The sequence below is a fragment of the Pollicipes pollicipes genome, unplaced genomic scaffold, assembly GCF_011947565.3.
Source record: "Pollicipes pollicipes isolate AB1234 unplaced genomic scaffold, Ppol_2.1 Scaffold_7231;HRSCAF=8579_pilon_pilon_pilon, whole genome shotgun sequence".
NCBI lineage: Eukaryota > Metazoa > Arthropoda > Thecostraca > Pollicipedomorpha > Pollicipedidae > Pollicipes > Pollicipes pollicipes.
In genome coordinates, this window is record NW_023597034.1 from 6,982,252 (window position 1) to 7,003,613 (window position 21,362).

Sequence of the window (21,362 nt, forward strand, 5' to 3'; positions counted from 1 at the left end):
TGGCCAAGCCATGTTTGTCTGAAAATATTCACCAATCATTCAGAATCGATTAGTGATGCAATTCATGTAACGTGTTTTTTTCACATGCGCGCTCGCAAATCTTAGCAACAAAAACCTCGACACCAGGCGTTGAGGTCTCCGTAGTCCATGGGTCGTTAGCCCAGTAACTAACATTTAGTCGTGGCCCACCGGTGGACGAAAATGATGACACTTCTGAAATGATTACCTTAAAACACTTGAATCAACTAGTTGTACAAGTTATGTGGCGTAATTTTGAGCATGCGCACTCGAAAATTTTAGAAACACAAGCCCCGCCCCCAGGTGTTGCAGTCTCCGTAGACCGCGCAGCGCCGGCCTAGCAGCTAATATTAAGTTGTGGCCGACGGGTGGACGGAAATGACGACGCTTCTAAGAAAGTATCCTTGGACACTTCCCGACAGCAGATCTTGTATTTAGAAGGCAGTCTGAGGGCATAGTTCACGCGTTGGCACTGTTGGCACTCGCAGTGGCCGAAACTTATCGGTTTTACGGAAGTTGCAAACCAGACCATTCTTGTCATTGCTCTCGAGGTTGCGGACGGGCATGTAGGCCAAGCCTTTTGATGTAATTTGTTTCAATAATACATTCTGAAAGAAATAAACGTTCTCACCAAACATGGCATGACCTTCCTCGTTTTTTTAAATTCATTTCGACCCGTGCTTTTCAACAGTAATGACAGCCCCACTCTACTCAACTATAATGAGACCCTTTATTCCCTTCCGGGCAAGGAGTCTCTTGAGAAGAACACCAGGGGTACATTACCGTTTCCGTTCAAGGGCTGAAGGGCCATTCCGTCCCATCGCGAAGTGTCTTCTGGCTATCATTCTGGTAGCACGGGCGGGATCGCGTGGTCGATCCGGAGGTCATTAGAAGGATATATCATATCACATTGCTCCCATCCCTGACACGGGAGGCCTTCTGATCCGCGCAGTTAGCCCCGGATCAGCACAGGGACCCTCATTAACGCAACAACATCCCTGATCACCGCAGGCAGCCCGATAGTTTTTACATAGACTCCAGTTCCATGTTTTTCTGTGTTGTTCAGGGATATTGAGTTTTACCTGACTGTAGATTGCAAATAAAATGGGGTTCAAAATTTTTTATTAACACGGCTAGCCCATGTTCGTCTTATGACGCTCAAGATCCTGTCAGAGCTGATTACTGATAAAAAACTATGTAATATGGTGTTGAACATGCTTACTCGCAAGTCATAGCAATAACAGCCTCGACGCCCGGCGTTGCAGTCTCCAGGCCGTGCGGCGTCGGCCTTGCGGCTGTAACACTAAATGATGGCTAATGAGCAAACGAAAAAGATGACGCATCTTAAGGGAGTTGGCTGGTGAACTAGGCATATCAGCATGCATGTTTAATGCAGTGAAAAAGTAGGCCAAATTCAACCTTAATCTGGAAAGTGGGGTGGCCAGTTAGCATTGCTAGCCCTCCCCCACCTTGAAAAGTGGGAGGGGGGGGGGGCATGGCCCCCCTGGCCCCCTCCTGTTCCTAGGCCCATGTCTGAAGTTACCCGCTGTTCTAAACGACTGAGTCCACAATATAATCATATCCAACGGCTACTTCTTGTCCTAAGTAGGCATTTCTCATAAGTTCTTTATGGTGACTGGTGATCTCTTTATAAGTTCTTATGGTGAGTATAACGTACGTATCGTTTCTGAAGTGAGGGACGTTATTTCATTTATATTTATCATCTCTAACCACATTCGTCGCCTTAATGGCTTATGAACTCTCTTTTTGCCTTTAAAAATAAGGGAGCAGGTATGGGGTAGGTCAATACACTATTCTTACTGTGAGCGAGTCTACAGTCCGAGCGTGTATAAGCATCAACTAACTATACATTTTAACTGACTATGCAAACTAGACGTCAACAACTATGCCACTGTGTTTTTCTGACACTTTCACGGCTTACCACCTTCAACCAGGTACGTTAAGAATTTCATGCCAACACACCTCGCCAATCGAAACTATTATGGTAATCATTATCGGATCGAGGTACTTCACCTTACGGGTTCCGTCACCATTTACGCTTTTGTATCTCCAAGACAGTCAGGAAAACCTTACCATAGGAGGCCGTGTTACAGCCATCGTCCCTCAGCATCAACTACCCTCAGCACACCAGCACAGCAACTACCCTCAACAACCCTCAGCACACCATTTTGCAGACAGACTTCCGCAAAAGCATCCTTCGTTCGGGCCCCTTTAATGGTGGAGGGCCGGGCCTCCTTTGTGATGTGATGAGCTCGATATAGGGTTCCCCGGTATGGGCGTGACTGGCGCCCTCTCAGGAGGCCTGTCTCCCCAGACGGGTCGGCTCCCGCGCCGGAGGTGGCTCGCAGTATTTGCCCGCTACGTGTAGTGTGAACGCCCGCCCGTCCTCTCCCTACCCCCGCATATGGTGAGGAGAGCTAAATACCTTTAAGAAAAGATGCTGCTCAATGCCTCTAAGAAAGTGCATGCGGGTATCGTTTGTCTTCCTACACCTTCTCGTAAAAATGGAAATCTCGCATGCTGATTTATGGCATACATCCTACCTGTGTCTTAAATCAACAGGCGTTCAAGTCGTAGCTTCGATCCTTTATTGCTGGACTGGTTCTCCTTCAACTTGCACAAGCAGCCATCATTTTGCATCATTTTTATTAAAAATTACTTATCTTACACACGGAACACCGCGACGGCTTCCAATGCCCCATCTTATGATGCTGTACGTCCCACGACCACCTACTAAAGCCGCAGCGGTGCACGCCGTCGTTCCGACAAACAGACCGCTGCAGTCCGTCACGCAGCCAGGCGAAATCTTATTAGAAGCACCGGGGCTGGTCCGATTCCCAACACGCCCCGAGGTGCCGGGCCGTGGCCCGACACTAATGCCCGTGGTATTTGGCTGGGTGCTCTCCACTACACATTCATGCGGATGGTTCCAGTGAGTCCTGTTCCTGCTTCGGCTCCGGCTCTGGCTCCGGCTCCGGCTCCGGCTTCGGCTCCGCTCCGGCTCCGGCTCCGGCTCCGGCTCCGGCTCCGGCTCCGGCACTGGCTCCGATTTCGGCGCCGCCTCAAGCTCCGGCTCCGGCTACGGTTCCAGATCCGATTCTGTGTTCCGCAACTTTCCGACTTCGGCTCCGGCTCCGGTTCTCCGGCTCCAGCTCCGGCTCCGGCTCCGGCGCTGACTCCGATTTCGGCTCCACCTCAACCTCCGGCTCCGGCTACGGTTCCAGATCCGATTCTGTGCTCCACAACAATTTCGGATCACACTCGCTGCCGCCGCGGCTCCGGCTCCGGCTACGGCTCCGGCACCGACTTGGGCTCCGGCTCCGGTTCCGGCTCCGGCTCCAGCCGCTAGCAGCGCGGCGGTGAGCAGCTGACGCCGGCAGGAGTGCACTGGCATAGAGTACACTCGTCTGACAGCTCCTTGATCACCGTGTTCAGGCGGTACATGCGCCCAAAAATGTTGCAGCCGGACAGCTTCAGCGCACCTGCGGTAAGCACAAACTGGAATCACTCTGAAGCATGCGGGTGGTATTCGAGCGGCAAGACAGCAGGCCGGCCGTCATCACCAGCTGGAATGATTCGCTGCCGTCACTGGCACTGGATTATAGAAGTGCAAGATTACGTCGCATCAAGCAGCACATCTATGTGACGAAAAATCTACGCGACGCATCAGTTCTGCGTATTGCACAGCCATGACCCACGCACCCATTTAGCTCTCACGCCGCAATATTGCCGTCAAACACTACGCTCACACCCCACCGCGCGCTCTCAGCAGCCCCGCCGCCACTCACCAAAGAATGAGAATGGGTCACCGCCGGTGGAGAGGTCGTTCGTCTCTTCAGCCGGGGCGGCTGGAGCGGGCGGCGGCGGCGGGCGCTTGGTCGGCGGCGGGGTCACTGGCGCCTCCGTCGAGGCCGGCCGGGGGCGCGGCCGCGGCCGCGGCCGGGGCCGGGGCCGCGGCCGGTACTTGACGCGGTCGGGACGGCTGAAGAGCGGCAAGATCGGTCGCCGGGAGGGCTTGTTGCCGACCAGCGCGTCCGGCACGGATGCCGGCACGGAAACGCCGCCGCCGCGTGTGAAAGCCAGGTTGTCGAGCGAGACGGACGGCGGCGGCGGCACGGGCCGCGGGGCGGGGGTCTGCGCCGGCCGCGGCGCCGCCTCGGTCGTGGTGGCGGCGACGGAGGACGGCCGCGGCGCCGCCTCGGTCGTGGTGGCGGCGGAAGAGGACGGCACGCGCGCTGGCTTGGGCCGGATCCGGTTGCGCAGAATCGCGCTGAGGCTGGTCTGGGTGGTTGGCTTCGGGGTGGTTCGGGTAGAGGTTGAGGGTGATGGCCTGGTGGTTGGGGTTAGGAACGTTGGAGGCTTGAATTTGGGCTCCTCACGGAATTCTTCGTCGTCTGTCAACAGAGGCATTAGATTGGGTTAATGTAACGAATAGACTGTAGAACACAGAAACGCCAGTGTAGAGGCGAGAACAAGATACGCAACCTATTGGGTGCTTGCTACCATATTCACAGAAATTTTAGGAACGCTTAGAGACCACGGGAAGGTACAATCATGAACGTCGGTGGGCGGGCGTTAAAATAAAAAGAACATTTTTCAAGCCAATTACGTCAGATACGCAAAAATCTACGTCCTATCACAGTCACAATTCTTCTTAGCTGGCTATAGTATTTCAAGTACAAAGCAACTTCCTTCGTAGGCGCCAGAATATGAAGCGCACAGGGCGAAGTCAGAACATTACCACACGACTCCGGCTTGCACCACTCGTGCCAAACAAGGTGGCGCAGCTCCTGACCACCAGCAGAGCGGGCACTGACCGCAGACGAGCTCCGGGCAGCAGAAGCCGCGGCGCGGTGCGGCCCGGCAGGCGGGCGGCACGACCGGACACTCTGTGCTCTGGCAGAGCACGCGGCCGTAGTAGCACCGGCACACCAGGCACGGCTCGTCCGGACGGTACACCTGCTCGCCGTTGGAGTACCGGCGCGACTCGATCACGCACGAGTCTGCTGACGAAAGGACCAGTGACGGTCGGCACCGGTCTGCCCACGCTCCATACATGATATTAAGTAATCGCGACATGAAGGAGTGCGCGCTTTCCAGATATCCCATACAGGCGTGCACTTGACGATGAGCAGCGATTTATAGATCAACATCTTATCTGAAGCACGTTGGGCAGCGGCGAAGACGGAACATTGTCATGGTATTTGTTTTCTGGCAAACCTGATGTAGTCCGCTCACCTAAAGCACCTTTCATCAGGTTGAATTAAGTCGGCACGAACGTCTCTATCGCTGAAATGCTTACTTATTTCATTTTGACGCTCAGGCCCAGGATTCGTGCATCTCTAACAGAAATGTTCCCGTGACTCGACGCACACTTGCCTGGGTCTGCGCTCTGCTCTTCGGGGTTGTCGATGGCACTCAGGCCGTACCGGTTGCTGATTTTCTCCACGGCTAACTCGTCCGTGTACCGGTTTACGACAGCATCCGCTGCTACGAACGGTATGATCCTAGAGCAAACAGAACGGTTCACAAAAGCAGAACCAGGAGAATAAAACAATTACATCTATCAGCAAAAATGCTGAGCGATTGCAACGTTATCAACAGATAATTTCATCACCTTGCAGCACTGATTGACGTTTGCCAGCATCTGGCATTTATTATTGCATAATTACTCCAGAAGCAAATAAGAGTGCCCGCGCGTGAATCATCTCAGCGGTTACGACGTTAAAGGGTGCCCAACGAAGGGAGCGTTAAACTCAAGCTGACCTGAGGTTGGGAAGAGCCGGCGGCAGCTCCGGCTTCTCCAGCTCGGCGTGCCCCAGGACGTCCAGTGCCAGTCGCTCCTTGGCCGTGGTCGGCTCCGGCTCCGGCGTGGTCAAGACCTCAGCTTCTTCGGTCACTATCGTCGCCGAAACGGTCGTAGACGGCGGCGAAGTCACGTCAGGAGAAGCAGCGTCGCCCTCCTCTCGTACCTCTTGCTCCGGTCCCTCGGCGGTCGCAGGGCTTCCTTGGTCGGCACTCTCGCTCGGCACATCTCCAGGTTTTGAGCGGTCTAGCTCACCAGGCACCTTGCTTGATAACTCAGCCGAGCTGGTCGGTGTCGGTGCTGTAGAAGTCGCCAGCTCCAGCCGGTCGAGCTCTTCTGTCGCTGGAGCGGGTGCCGCGCTGGGTCGAGCGGTGCCCCTGGGCCTCTGTCGCCTCCTGGTCAGCAGGTCAAGAACGGCGAGAAAGCCGAGTCCTGGTCTGGACGGACGTCGGGTGAAGGTCGGCCGCGGCGCCGGGCCTTCCGTTGTTGCCTCTCCCGTTGTTGTTTGCTGCGTGCTAGTTCCACTCATTGGGTTTGCCACGGACGAGTCGGCGTCGCTATCGGCCTTGGCACCTTCCTCTTCCGTTCGGACCTCCGCCGCGCTGTCATCGATTTCTGGAACAGTTTCCGATGGGACCGAATCCGAACCGGGTGGGGCTCTGTCTGGAACTGAGTCCACCTCTGCTGCAGGGCTGTCCGTCGTCAAGTCTGGTTCGAGCCCGCTACCCTCCAGCATCTGCCCCATTCCAGATATCAACTCAGAGTCTGGCATCACGTTCATGTCGCCTTCAGCTGGTAATGCCATGGCTTCAAATCCTGACTGTGTACTATCTTCTGTGGAATCAATCACAGATGGGCTCGCCATGATGGGGGCCGGCTCAGATTTCGTGCCCTCGAACATCGTGCTTGCTCCAGATGCGATGCTTTCCGACATCTCAGGTAAACTGCCGACCGTCAATTCGCCAGCGGGCTCCATGTCCTCCACGACCTCCTCTTCCGGTGAAGCGTCAGTTGGGGATAAAGCCGGCACAGAGGACACTGGAGCTTCCGCCTCTTTTTCCATGGGCACATGTGGGCTTTCAGTCAGTGTAGTAGGCTGCGGTGCTGTGGTAGTGGTTATATCTGCCAAAGTTGCCACGACTTCCTTGGCTTGTTCTCCGACGTCGTTCTCATGCATCGTGGACATGTCAGCAGCGTCGTCTTGTGCCAAACTAATGTCGTGCACGCCATCGGTCAAGACTACCTTCTGGTGGGACTCAATCTCGCTGAGCACGGCCTTCATGATATTTTGCACGGCCGCATCTTGACGCGGGTCCTGGTCCGGTCGGCCGGAGCCCTCCTGCTCCAGCTCCCTCTCCTCCTCCGCCGCCGCCAACGCGTTCTCTATCCGCCTCTCGTCCTCAGAGTCGGCCAGGATCGGGATGGCCTGCGCGGCGAAGCCCGCGAACGCGCCGGTGACGGAGACGGCCTCCTTCGGTGCCGAGCCAGCGGGATCCTCCGGCTCTGCTCCCGATCCTTCACCGCCGCCTCCCTCTGCAGCACCGACATCCTCCTCCAGCGCCTGCTTGCTTCCCTCCGTCTCCATTCCCTCCTCCTCACCACCACCAGTGGTGGGAGGACCCGCCTCCTGGGCTGAATTGAGGGCGAGGAACACCTCCTCCTCCTCCGCCGGATCGTCGGCCTTCAGCTGGCGCTTGCGGGCGCTGATCTCGTTGCTGTTGACCTCCAGGTCGCGGACGGTGAGCAGGCCGGGGGTGTACTCCTGGTGGTGACCGCGCAGCGCCGGACCGGACACCTTGATGCCTCCGCTCTTCACGTGCACCTGGAAGATGGGCGGCGCGCGGCGGCGCGGGGCTGCCGGCTGGATGCGGGCCGGCGGTGCCGGAAACACCGCGCCGTAGTCGACCGCCACCACTGAGCCGTGGCCCACCGCGCCCTCCTGGAGCAGACGCGGCACAGAGTTAAGGCAGGGTCGGAACGGCGAGGCTGGGGCGCCAGACGAACCGTGACTGTCACGTCGCCGAGGCTCCTGCAACCGAGACAGTGGGGTCGCGGGTGAACGTCACGGAAACCGTGCCTTCAGACAGACCGTGACCACCACCGGGCCGCAGCCCATTCCCCGTGCAACAGAGCGGCGGCAGGTCGTAGGCTGAGCGGCACAGGGTGTGCAACTAAATCAGACTAGATGCACGCGACATTCGTCATCTGTTTCTTCACGTTGTCTATCACGGATATGCACTGTGCTGTCTGTTCAGCTCACCGCGACTGCCGGCTGGGCCGATCGGGCGAAGTTGACCGGCCGGGAGGCAGCAGGCTCCGCCGACTCCGGGGGCTGGGGAGGCAGCAGGACACATGATGCAAACAGGACGGTGGCAAACAGCACCGCCTATGTTTGACAGCCGAGCAACGTTCGGCATGACTCAGACTTTCCAGCCAGAGTCATGCACAGCGGTCATGATTCAGACGCGGATGTATCACGAACTGATGGAGGTTCGTAAGTGCAACAGAACAACTCTGTGGACATTCTCATTTATGTGCGCATATTTATGACATATCACACAAAATGACAGGTGATCAATGCGTCACAGTATATATGTGTAGGTTGGCATGTCCGTCCAACTTCCGTTGCGCGTAGCTCTTCCCAGGTACATCAGCTATGCCTTGGACTGCGCATTTCAAGCCTTATGTGCGAGGAAAGTGCCGCGTCTCCAACATTCCAGTAGATGTGGATTCAAATGCGCACTAACTGCCACTGAGCACGTGGTTACGGAGCGGTCGTGCGGGGACACCAGACCGAGCTAACAAGATACCGACGAAATCTTGATATTTCCAGTTTCTAATGAGAAGCAGGCAGCAGATGTCCTGTCACGCACCATGCATAACCCATGACGCGGATCCGTTGGTGCATGGAAAAGTACCCAGGCCGCCATGCTGTCACTCAAACAGTTGGCACCTGGGACTCAGTCAACCCACCCGGCACACTAAATGCGTCGGCGCCGTCCGGGTCTGTCTTTCCATGAACACTTCCGAAGCCCTGCACATATCGCACAAGTGTTCCGCCATCATTCAGTGCAAGTCAAGGGTGTGTTGTTCCCTATTCGATTGAGAGGGGGAGGGGTCTCCTACTTTAGAGAATACTGTGAGTGAAATCCGGGAAACGCGTTTTCGTTCTATATCCTTTTTTGATAGGTTTAGCCAAATTTCGTGCTCAGCCTCAACTTATTTTGGAAACCTTTACACGCCTTATGCAGGCTCATATATGGTTACTGTCGTGACCCGTTATACATGGTCTGCCACGTTGTCAGCGTCCCCGCTTCCTCAGCCGCCGAAGCCTCCGATCATACACGACGTTAAAGCACAAGCTCGTGCTTATGCCGGGGGGGGGGGGGGGGGGGCGACAGCACTGCTCAGAAGTCAATGAGGGCTGCCCACAGGGATAAGCCATACCGAAAAGATTCGTACATACCTCGGAGATCGAGTCACCGCCGCCGGCGTTATCGTACGCAGGAGCCGACCGAGCCCTGGCCACGGCCGGCGCCGCTGGGGACAGACCAAGCGGCGCTGAAGCGGTGGGCAGCTGCGCTGCACCGCGCTCAGAGGCGCGCCAGCAGTGTCGCCTCCCGCACGTCGGTGACGGGGAGTCACCGAGCGTGCGACAGGCTCCAAGCAATCACGCCACGCGGCGCTGGTAGAGTTTGCTCGACACCAACGACCTGCGACAGCGTGCCGGCCTCGCGCGACGCTCACGAACGTCCCCCGAGTGAGGTGTCTTCATTTGACTGCGAACCTAGCCACGGAGCTGCAGGAGCAGCCAGCACCAAACACACACCCGGGTTCGGCTATCCGGCGACGCGCCCATGGAGGCGGCACTCACAGCAGTTGTAGGAGACCGGACAGCACTTCGCCGGCTCCATGATGGGCGCGCACCCCTCGAGAGCCGGCGAGCACTGGACGGGCGCACAGCGCACGTTGCCGCGCAGGCAGAAGCAGGAGCGGCACGGGCTGGTCATATCAACGATACGCGACCCCTCCGCGTGCGTTTTGCCGTTGACTTCGCAGTCTGTCTCGAGAGGGGGGAGGGGGGGGGGGTTAAGTGTGGCCGCGAATACGCGCGCGCAGTCACTTGGTCGGACCGCGACTGACGTCGACTGAAGTACGGTTACAAGCGAATACCTGAACCGCGCTCTGGGCATCTTGTGTGTTTGAACAGAGTTGTGTATAATCAAAAAGGCAGAAACCACAAAGGTATGCCATACGCGGCAACACTCGTGAGCTGGTCAGAGAACTATGCAGGGGCACAAAATAAATTGACGTAGCATGCTTCAACCTCGTCCAAGATTTGCTTCCCCTCCATCTGAGTTTCAATATTGCTTTATGAGTTTATATATATATATATATATATATATATATATATATATATATATATATATATATGGTATCCATATAACACACAGCCATCTTCAAGCCAGCAGCGTTAGACGCCGACCTAACCTGGTACAAAATCTGAAATGCATGCAAAGCCAAACGAAACAGGGGCAAAAACCACGGTTTGCTGACCGGGCTATCAAAAAGCAGTATTTTTCATACCCTGGAGACGTTTTTGTTTCATCATGTTCGTGTTATTCATCACTTTCACCATTCATGAACCTATACGTCATTTTACGTTCGCGATGCTCTATGGTCTTTTTCCTCAAATCCTCAAGCAGAGAGTGAGGAATTGGTACATGATGAGACAGAAAAGACCGGCTGCGGAGCAAAGTTTACCAGGTTTTCTGATTACGCCCACGACACAGGATCGGTTTCGTTCCGGTTTAGCCCATTTTCCATGCATTGAAGATTTGATACCGAATTACACACTGTCATGGCACGCCATATTTTGGCGCGCAATGCATCAAGATGCATCCTTAAACTCTATCTAGAAATTGTCTGACAAAATTGGGTTCCTATGTTTCGTTATAAAAAACAACCGAGCGGTCTGTGAACAAAGCATAAAATCGCTGAACGGTGAAACGATGAGATGTCCGTACCTTGTGAAGGCTTCTCAGTTGTGGTGGTGCTGGTGGTGGTGGTGGTTGTACTTGTAGTAGGAGTTTCTGAAAAATGAGCACGTATCTACATTTTTAAGAACGTTCAGAGAATAGCCGAAGATACGGGGGTGTTTAATCAAAGCCGTTTTATTAGTATAAGCTCGACGACAGGGACGACGCGCCTAGCTTGCATTGTTTTCTTCTGGCAGTGAACGTCATTGCAGTTGATTGCTTTTCTGTAGACACCAGTATTGTTTTCATGGGCGGGAAATCCCGTGGTCGTGAGTAAAAGAAAAAGTTAATTGAACAGCATATTGTGCGAGTGTCCAAGCAACACGTAGGCCAAAGCCATGCCATGCTATTTCTGATTTCTAATAGTTAGTTGGGCTTTCTTCAAGACTCAAAAGTGTTCTTGTAAATCGAGTAGGGAACAGGCAGTATCCCAGGAGACATCCGCATGCCAAATCATGCCGTGTGGCCGTCGGAACTTGGCCGTCTCGCCGCCGTCGGTCGTCGATGTGGCGCCTTACTGCAGTCGTAATCGGTGGGACAGCAGGCATCGAGCGCGCGGTACCGGGGCTGACAGCCGGCCTCGGACAGCATGCAGCGTGGCTGCACGCAGCGCTGCTGGCCGCGGATGCAGAAACAGTACTCGCAGCTCGACGAGGTGAGCATAGCCGAGCCGTCCGCGTACACAGTGCCCTCTATCGAGCAGCTGCCTGCGCCGAACGCCCAGCGAGCGTTATAGGCGGCGATAGTCGCGCGGCCTTTTGGACTCAAGGTACCCGGCTGTGTTTGCGCACAGGAATTGTGATAAGGATCTCGCCAGGGCGGCGTGGGCCACCGTGATGCGTGTCAGAGGGCGTTGGTAGAGATGAGCGGCTGAACGTAGGAATGAGTAGGGTCAGATCAGGTAAGCACAAGGTAAGCACCTCGAGAGATGGTAAAATGCAGCATCCAAGCCGCGCGTTAGACAATGTCTTTCGTTAAAAATTTGTGTAAATGAACACCGCACACGCAATTGGTAGCACACATGCGATGAGTCGACATGAAAACATGCACTTGGTATTTACAATGCACCATGCATTTGCGAAGCAGGTATAGTACATTGTTATGCAAGTTAACAAGTGCCTGGAGAACTTTGGGCAGCATGCCTCCTGAATACGTCTGCACGGCCAAGGATGTCAACATGAATATTGTCTCAGTTAAATGAATGTTGCTATGAATGCCATACGTCGTCTGCCATGCGTTACCTTCTTCACCCGCCAACGCTGGAGGGAAGTCGAAGTTCGCTGTCGAGTTGACCGCAGCTTCGTCGTTATTGTCTTTGCGCTGAGCTCTTCTGACGACGTTGATGTCGGTGTCTGCAAAGTATGTCTCTGTTGGTTTGAGGGCTGACATACAAGATACTGAAAGCCCAGCTTGTTTAAACGCTTGTCTTAAATACATATTCCTTCCAGGAAACAAGTAAAACATCCTACTTAAATGCGAAAATGACGAATAACAAATTATACCAACTATGACAACAGAAATTTCCATTGTTCGAAACCGGGACAGGACCAAGAGCGCCTATCGCAACCCTTTCGGCTCGCTGCGAGGACCCCCGCCGCCACCGCCGTCATCTGGCTCTCGCTCCGGCCGGTCGTACCACAAATCAGCTCCGAGCAGCAGCGACCGTTGCGGGTGACCAGGAAGCAGCCGGGCGGCGGCGGCACGGGGTACGTCGGGCACACGCGCAGGTGGCACGTGATGGTCAGCGAGGTCGGGTGGCACGTGCAGTTGAGACACGGCTCCGTCGACTTGATGACGGCGCCCGGCTCGTATAGCTGGCCGCCGTACGCGCAGCCCGCTGATGACGTCAGACCGGTGAGAGAGGGACACGTCATTTTGATGACGCCAGAGGGGTGAGAGACACGTCACTCGGACCGCATTGGAGCAGGCTGGGCTTGCAGCCTTCCACACTGCGGGCGACCAATAAATAAGGGGCTGGCCGAATGGAACATCGCGTGAGGATTAGGTCCTGATACGAAGTTCGTCATGACCAAGATTGGCTAAATAGCTCACAGTGTCAAAAGTCACGGTGAATAAAACACATGCGTGAGCACGATCGACTACTGCTATCATAAGGCAAATTCGTACGTACTGAGTGAGAGCACCAGATAGGATGAAATGAACTCACTTATAACTGTTGGTTTTTAACTATTTATTTTTTAAAGTGAAAATGACCACTCTAGAGAACACAAGTTATCCGTTAAGTAAATATTCTTCTCAACACGCGATTGTTTGAATACAGCATTGAACGTTACACAACATCGAGTGAGAGCCAATTGACGGCCATTAAATCTGGAAATCGTGCTCACGATCGCCAGATTTAAACGACTTGACAATGATATTCTGATTGGTCTTGGTCACAACATAGATCATGGAATGGCAAACTTAAAGGACGTTATTATAGCCATGAATGCCTAGACGACCTTGAAACGGTCTTCCCAAAAAAGTGTGCACACCTTCGCGGCCGTGAAGCTCAAAAAGTGGAGGGGCTTGGGTGTTGCGAAGGGCAGGGCTATGAACTGCACTGAATGATTTTCAAGATGACTATTTCAGTTCAAAACCACACACAAGTGTGGAACGCTCCCTTCAGCATCTGTAAATTAGGCTGGTTTTTACAAAGGCTTTTGTGTCTTTCCACAAAAGGAGCCGCTTAATTACCTGATATCGCTCCTTCTATCGCACATCCATCCATGTGTTGCTGTTTCTGCCGTTGATCCACTATTACACCGCCCAAGTGGCGGGCGAGTGATAGATGCTGAGATGCTTTGCAAACTTAACCGACGTGCGTGGCACATAGCTTAACCGTTTATCGCACTAACCAGCGTATTAGGTGCCAGTGATCCGCCGGCTTTACAAACACACTGACAGCTCGCTAGCCTGTGTCCGTCAAAGCGATTCTAGTTGACAAGTGAAGCCAAAATCAGCTGGATCTGGGCCGAATCAGCGAGGCTGCGCTCTTCGGTAATTGTCCAGACCAATGCGGCGTTTTACAGCTTCGATAGCCCCGATCAGCCGTGCCCGGCTCTTTGTTCTGGCGCTCGGTGCTCTCACGCGATGACCCCAGCTGAGGGTCGCACTGCACACCGCCCCACACGGCCACACGTGGCGGTTGAACGCCCTGTTTAGAGGTGCTCTCTGCAGTCGAGGAGACTGATTGGTCGGTCTGGCTCTGTGGTTAAGTTGCTTTAGGAGACGTTGCGCCCTCCCCCCCCCCCTCTCTCTCTCTTATCTGATGTGCGGATGACAGACAGGAAAGGCCAAACGACCTTTGTTTCTATTAGCCCGAGGGCCAGGCATTAACAAGCTCACGACTGTGTAGCGACTAGGCGACTAGGCCCCACGAATCTTCCTTCAATAGTCAGTCAGTTTTTGGCCCAGGGATTCCGCTGTCACGCGGCCTATTTCTCACGCCTTCTGGAACCTAAAAGCCTTTAAACCATCGATCGCAGTGTCATTACACTTTCGGGACCGAGAAACACAATTTTTAAATGACTGTGCTTTAATGAATTTGAAGGCATTTGCATATACCTACTTCATTTTTCTGTTGTTGAATTTGTATATCTAATGCTTACAAAAAGCTCAAAATCGAGCCCATAGCCCGGCGACCCGGCGTAGCAGCGACACGAGAACGATACGTTTGATAGGTAAAAGGATATCGAACGCTCCCATTGCAAAAACTATGGACCAATATTTACAGCCTGTCACGTGCGTTGGAGATCAAGCCGTGCATCCACCCGTTTGGGGGCGATCTTTTGGGTGATTGATATCAGATCTCGGTCATCAAAACAAAAAAGGACGGGAATCCAACTATGAGATGTAAGCAAATGCGCCGTCTACGAATCGTCAAGCATAGGTATCACAGCAGCCTGCAGGTGCTCCAAAGGGTGGGCCGCGGTGTAAAGAAGTCCATTTGCAAGATGACGTTCCAGACTTGTTGCATACAGAAACCTCCAGAGATGTCGTGCATCCTAACTTGAAATCAGGAACTTTAGAATGTCATTTATACTATAGAATAGAATACATTTATACCATACTATAATATATAGAATATCATCATTTATTTAGAATATCATTTAGAATATCATTTACATATCATCATACCACGAATTTGTTGGACGCTGAAGTACAGCAGAAGACTTGCGCCCCACAGACCCTCCCAGGTCAGATCCTTCGTACAAACAATCGAATACGTAACGTAAACAAATGTATCGAAAATCAAAACCAAGGTCAGGCACCGGCGTGCCTAACTCATTCAAAATGCTATCTTTGACGGCCGGGGACTAACAGGAGACGAATTACCTACCTGGACAGGAACTTACCGAGGGGTGTTGACCTATACAGTGAATGACCACATTCCCAGACGTGCAATGCGACCCTGCAAAACCTGATTCCATGGCAAAGAATGCACTTTGCATCTGCAAGTGAGGACCAGAGCTTAGAAGCGCTGTGGCTTAGCGTTCTGTGTCAAATGCTGGCTTATCGCGCTATATCGGATTTGCGGGTCGCGTTGTTACGGCAAACCTGGATGTTGTCTGTGGGGAATATACTTCCTGGTCCCGTGGGAATGGGCTTGCGGTTCACTTGTGGAATCCTGAATGACTCTTGCGGGACTAGCAATCTTTTCTATGACTGTGATTGTCTGTGCATGGGCATGGCAGAATCGTCTTAAGCTCCTATGTGTTACCTTTTCGACGGATAAGCAGCGCTGCCAGACTGGAAGGTCGATCATCTGAAACAAGGAAAGCGTCATCACCGGACGAAAATCAACGCGTTTCCAAACAAGCTCGTTCGCTGCTGTTTGTGATAGACCAGTGTGTGCGAAAGGGCCGCGCTGGTCACGAGTTCAAAAGCTCACCGCGCTATCTGCCAGCCTGACCACGTGACCTGCCAGCCAGACCACGTAACATTCCCATGACGTAACCTCCGATTGGAGAGTCGGGGCACGCCCGGCACGTTCGGCCAGCTGGCTCCGTGGGCCCGCACTGGGCCAGCGCCGTACTGCAGGTGAATGAAGCCGCAGCCACGACGCGCCGACCACGGCCCGCTGACTCAGAGATACAGCGCCGCGCACGGCGCGATGAACGGTGCTTCGACCCCCATCTGCAGCGTTGCGGGAACCAGAGTCCATTTTGAGAGGGTGGGATGCGAACAATAAATCGGTCCTGATGCGGCTGAGATGGTTTTATCGTCTTCTTTTCTTGCGGCGGTGAGGGCACTTGATTAGAGCAAAACAGATGAGCCACTACAATTACTGGAAATCCCTACGGGCGCGATGCACGTCTGGTATCTACCAGTTTTATAATTTAGTGCCTTCGTGCTGCGGCAACCGGTCCAGCGCAATTCAAGGATATTAACTTGACTCTATGCCTACTACGGTGCTGTAAGAGGTTGCTGGAGCTAGCTCGCCCGCCTGTTGCATGTGGGTAAATTAGTTCGTTCCAATCAATCTGCTTCTGGGAGTTACTCGGGCTCGACATGCACTGTCTAAGCGTAAGCAAAAAGATAGGAAGATGGGAGGAAAGAAACACAGCCACATGCCAGAATTGACATCAAAGCTTTGGTTTAATACACGCCACGTTTATCAGTGTCAACAGTGGAAGCATTGTAATGCAGCTGCTTTGAATAAGTGGAGACAAACCCTGCATTTTGCAAGGAGCTATCTTATCTCAATACAGAACGGATGACAAAAGCTGGATTAGCACTATTTATCCAGCTCAGATCATGGCTTGTACGTTCTCTGAGCCGAATCCGCTGAGTTCTAGCCTGAGGAGTCCACACTGTCCTTGAAGGAAGTGGGCACTTTTTGCGCTTTGGTGGTCCTTGTATTTAAACCTGCACACATCACTTTTTTGCACCAATGAATTTAAACATATAATAAGCCAAAAGGGCCAGCCAGCCCCAATTCACATTCCAGTGGCAGCATCGGTCAGGCCTCCAGGCGAAGCGAGGGAAGGGCTCATTGTTGACGTTCGTGCCTCTGCGACTGGTGGCCTCTCCCACTCTCACACACCGGCTGCTATTTGCAAGGCGAACCCTTTGTTCCCAGGAGGAGCGCGTTTTCCCATGGGCCGACTCAAGGCCACTGGAACTGACACCACCCGGCGGAGGGGAGCCACCCGGCGCGCTGTGTGTACAGCACCACCGCTGGGGTCTCGTGTTTTTGTTCTGAGAAGCGGGTCAATATTTTGAGGGCGAGGCTTTCCGCTCGACGCCATGGGGACCAAACAGATGAGTCATGCCGTGGTCAACGTTCTACGGCATAAGCTAGCCATCACAGACAATAGGCTCTTGGAATCTATGCAAGAACTGAAGTGAAACGAAACCATGAAATCGCGTCACGGTGCGTGTAACAGGCCAGGCAGCTTACATGTGGTCACTTTTTCCTGTCATCTAACCATTATGGATAAACGGCTGCGGGGCTCCCAGAAAACCGAGATGTTCCAAATCTGGTCCGACGGTCGTTGCCAATAGCTCAGTTTGTTGGAGCACCCGTCCTCCGATTTACCCGCCCGTGATGAGGTGGGCTCGAGTCGCCTTAGACGGACCATACCGAACATGGCGGCAACGTTCGGCTCTCACGAACAAGGTCTGCGGCGGACCAGGAGATTCCGATCGGTAATGAGGTTAGAACTCACCCACCAATGTCAGCGACTACTCAGTGAGGTCGCTGAGCCCAAAAGCCCAATCAAAAGGTTTGGACTAGATCTTAAAAGAATACAGCGTACGACATCTAGTGATTTCCCACTCCTGCAGCAACAGAAGCACATGGTGTGCCAGTTGAACCTGTTGAGTGGAAACTGCAGATGCCAACCTTCAAAGTCGTAGGGGTTGTGAGTTGATACGGGCTTAAAGAGCTTTAGGCTAGTCTTAGTTGAGTTACATTTTTGCAAAAAATAAAGATGGGAGAAAAACTACCTGCATTATGGTTTACTATCGTTTAGTCGTTAAGTTTTCATGCCCTTCCATCTTCAAGTGGGAATCTTCCATTTGACATATGTTCGTCAAATAATTAAACAAATCACTTTCATTGTTGGTGGGGGAAACTCATAATTCACCGACTAGGTGGCACCTACCCCAAGCAGCTCCCATTCAGCTTCACTTGCACAGGTGTCCGCCCACCCAACACTCTCTGAGGTTGTCTGATCGTGTGTCGGCCTGTCTGGTCCCGTCACAGTCTGGTTGGCCTGTATCAGGCTGCCTGCTCTTGTCTGACCATGTCCCTCTTCAGCCTGTCCAGTCCCCTCACAACCTGTCCTGCCTTGTGTCAGGCTGAGCATCCCCGCCAGCCTGTCATCCCCCGCCGGTCTGCTCGGCACCGGGCCGGCCGTCCCGTCCGGTCTGTGACCCGCTCCCCTGCACGGCCGACGGCCGCCCGGTGGCGGCACGTTGAATGACCTGAGTTGTGTGGCGGCCGCGCCCGGCCCGCTGACATTGACTCCGATCAAGGCTGGACGGTGGTCGGCCCCAGTCAGGCGGAACAAAGCCGCCACCTGGTGCCATCCCACCGCGTGACGACGGCCTCACGTGTGCGCCGCTGGCGGGACGGCCGGTGGTGACGCTGGAGCCGTTTCCGATAGGCTAAGAGGATCGGAATTTGTATGTGGGTGACGGTGTTGGGAGGTACTTTGGATTTGACGCAAACAGGTTTTTTGTTTGCTTAGTTTCTGTCTCGTTCCAGAAAAGGCGAGGATGTTCCGTGTTTACTGCGCCCATTGGAGCGCATTTCCCTTTAACGGTTTGTGAGAAGTTTGCACTGCTGAACTACTGTTTGTTTGTATTTGCCACTGCATTTAAATACTTCAAGCTCAAAATACTGCGCGCACAAAGTTCCACGCAAACCATTTGGAACACCAGCGACGTCATACACAAATTGCTTCCTGCGATTCACGAAACGTTCAACTCTATCATAATACATCTAGTTCACTAGAAAGAAATGTATATAATATACAGTTAATACCTATACGATTACATTTCTTTATTTGGGGATATTGATGCAAAAGTTACGCAGTCTAACTACTAAACAGCATGTCTTGAGATAAGCACCCATAAACAGACGCGCACACCGTGCTATCATGACAAAAAACGGTTATGATAATCTAGCCCGCTAAATGATGATGGATGAATGCTATTTTGTTCGCGGTCATTTATAGTGAAAGAGCTGCGTGATTGATACGCTTTTAGATAATGACTAGCGGGTATCATTGAATTGACAAAAGGCACATTGCAAGTCACCTCGCTCCCGGACTGCCTTGTGCGTAGTGGTGATCGACATGGAAACTTTGCAATATTGGTTTCTGCTCAGTCAATAACTTAAGCTTCTAATTTATTTTAAATGTAGTGAATCCTAACCATGATAATTTTGTCGTTTAAGCTGCAATACTGTCAAGCTTCTAATTGAGGTAAATTGCGATTTTTTTGCGTCAAGCGTCTAATTTTTTGCGCGTCAAGCTTCTAATTGAGGTAAATTGCGACGTCTAAACACGCAGAATAAGTGAATGCAAAATGAGCATTTACGTTTATAACGTTTCAGGCTACGGTTACATAAATTGCTTTTTAACACGAAACGCTCGGATCACTCACGTTCAATACAAATTAAAACTCATCTGATGATCAGGAAAAATGTCTGTACTGTTCATGAAATCCCTTACGTCATCGATAGCAATCTGTCTGACTGCATATAAGACGATCCGGTTTTTCTGCGCAATGTGTTGCTTTAAGTGACGCATTCGATTTCCGACGCCGATTTTGATAGACATAACATAAAATTAAACAAGCATAGTTCAGATAACCATATATCATGTCTTGAAGCACTGCGTAGCGTGTCACTTCTCCTACTATTCTTAAAGGACTACGTAGCATGTCACTTTAAACATTGCGATCACCCAGGAATGGAGTAAGCGTGCGTTGATTATTCCTCCCACATTCAAACGGACCTAGAGGTAAGACTTAGGCAGAAGAGTGGTGCGTCCGTTAGTTGGCTGGTGCGCTCTTTCCGCCTCTATAGAAGTCAAACGTCCCTATTGTTAACGATTCTGCACCCCGGGTGGAAAAGTTATTGGAAGCGTCCCACCCAGTGCTACTGTTCAACTCGGAGTTGAAGTCTATGGGACTGCAGCGGAGCACGTAACGACATCCCGGGTCGAGTTACAAGATGCTGGCTTTGTAGTTTACGACTACAAGGAGCGATCAATCAGCAGGATGGTGCAAATCACATAGCAAATTGGCTGTAATGATCTTAACAGGGATGATCTTAGCGTCGTTCTTGCATGATCATTTAGGCGCACCATGAGGGATGGTAGAGTGCCTACGATATTTGCCCGAACTGAATGTACATGCCATGATGGGATCTTTTCCATGCATCACGCGCAATGACTCTTTGAGGTATGGGTAATTTACGCCTTGGAGAGGGATATCAAGATACGGGAAGAATTGCGCCAACAATTCGACCTGTGCTCATGCAAATGACGTGGATGGATTCCTTAATGAATTATGCGATTCATTTGAACAATGTGAATAGATGTGTATTTGTTTTATGGATACATTCTTTTAAGATACTAAAACTTCTTGAGTAACCACAGTTAATTGTGTTACATTTTCACGCAATGCACGAACGTCTCGGACCACTCCCTCAGGTCCGACGCCACACAGCCGCACACCGGCAGCTCAGAAGCCAGACGCTACGCACATACCTCTCGTCTCAAGTCTCGCAAATCTGTCCCCGCGAGCCATTAACATAGCAGCCGCTATCCTAGGCCATCGGCCCCGAGCCGGCGACCGGTCAGCCGAGGGGGACAGACGGGGTCAGGCTTACCTGTCGGTCCCGCGGCGGCCGGCGCCGCCAGCACGGCCAGCACGCCGAGCACGCCGAGCACCGTCGGCGCCCGGAGCACCGCCATCGCAGGAGATGCGCCCATGACAGCCGGCGCCGCACAGGTGGCGGCTGCTCTCGGCGGCGGCGGCGGCGGCGAGGTAGGCCGGCATTCAGTGGGCACTGACCGCGCCGGCGGCGGCGCCCGGCGCAGCATCCCACACCGCTCTGAGTCACGAACTGATCCAGAGCAGGGCGTGACGTCACGGCACCGAAAACATACCGCCGGAGGAGGATGGGGAGACGACGGTGTTCTTCTCAGACGTGGTGCTCGGGAGGTTTTCCTGTGCAGCTGGAAGAGCCTTAAGCTCGCTGAATGAGAGCAAAATCTGGGAAATGTCTTCTTTCACTTGTATCAAAGTTTGGAAAAGTAGCTTATGCCAGTGATGTTTAAGGGAAGTGTTCCACACCTGCATGGGGCTTTGAACTAAGATCTTGAATGTCATTCGGCACAGTTCCCAGCCCTGTCCATTTGAAAATCTAAACCCATCTAGTTTCTGAGCTGTACGCACGCGAGGATGAGCAGACAATTTCATGCAGACTATCTTAAGGTCACCAAGGCATCCATGAC

General features: G+C 52.9%; 1 protein-coding gene across 1 annotated transcript; it reads right to left on the reverse strand.

The window, feature by feature from the left end:
- Positions 1-2,668: 2,668 nt before the first annotated feature.
- On the reverse strand, positions 2,669-20,819 carry LOC119109333 (formin-like protein 20). Its single transcript, XM_037232944.1, has 15 exons — positions 20,735-20,819; positions 15,608-15,652; positions 12,521-12,721; positions 12,126-12,236; positions 11,403-11,591; positions 10,873-10,938; positions 9,720-9,905; positions 9,312-9,385; positions 8,106-8,177; positions 5,806-7,784; positions 5,419-5,546; positions 4,857-5,042; positions 4,201-4,433; positions 3,828-4,164; positions 2,669-3,521 (listed from the first exon to the last, which is right to left on the reverse strand). The coding sequence occupies exons 1-15, from the start codon at positions 20,817-20,819 to the stop codon at positions 3,385-3,387; spliced, it is 4,029 nt and encodes a 1,342-aa protein (XP_037088839.1). The 3' UTR covers positions 2,669-3,384.
- Between the last annotated feature and the right edge of the window lie 543 nt (positions 20,820-21,362).

Coding starts and splice junctions, on each gene's coding strand:
- LOC119109333 (XM_037232944.1), bottom strand. CDS start 20,819: ATGGCGGTGCTCCGGGCGCCGACGGTGCTCGGCGTGCTCGGCGTGCTG. Junction 9,386..9,719: donor TCCGGTCTCCTACAACTGCT/GTGAGTGCCGCC, acceptor GTCTGTCCCCAG/CGGCGCCGGCCGTGGCCAGG. Junction 7,785..8,105: donor CGGCCCAGCCGGCAGTCGCG/GTGAGCTGAACA, acceptor CGTCTGCTCCAG/GAGGGCGCGGTGGGCCACGG.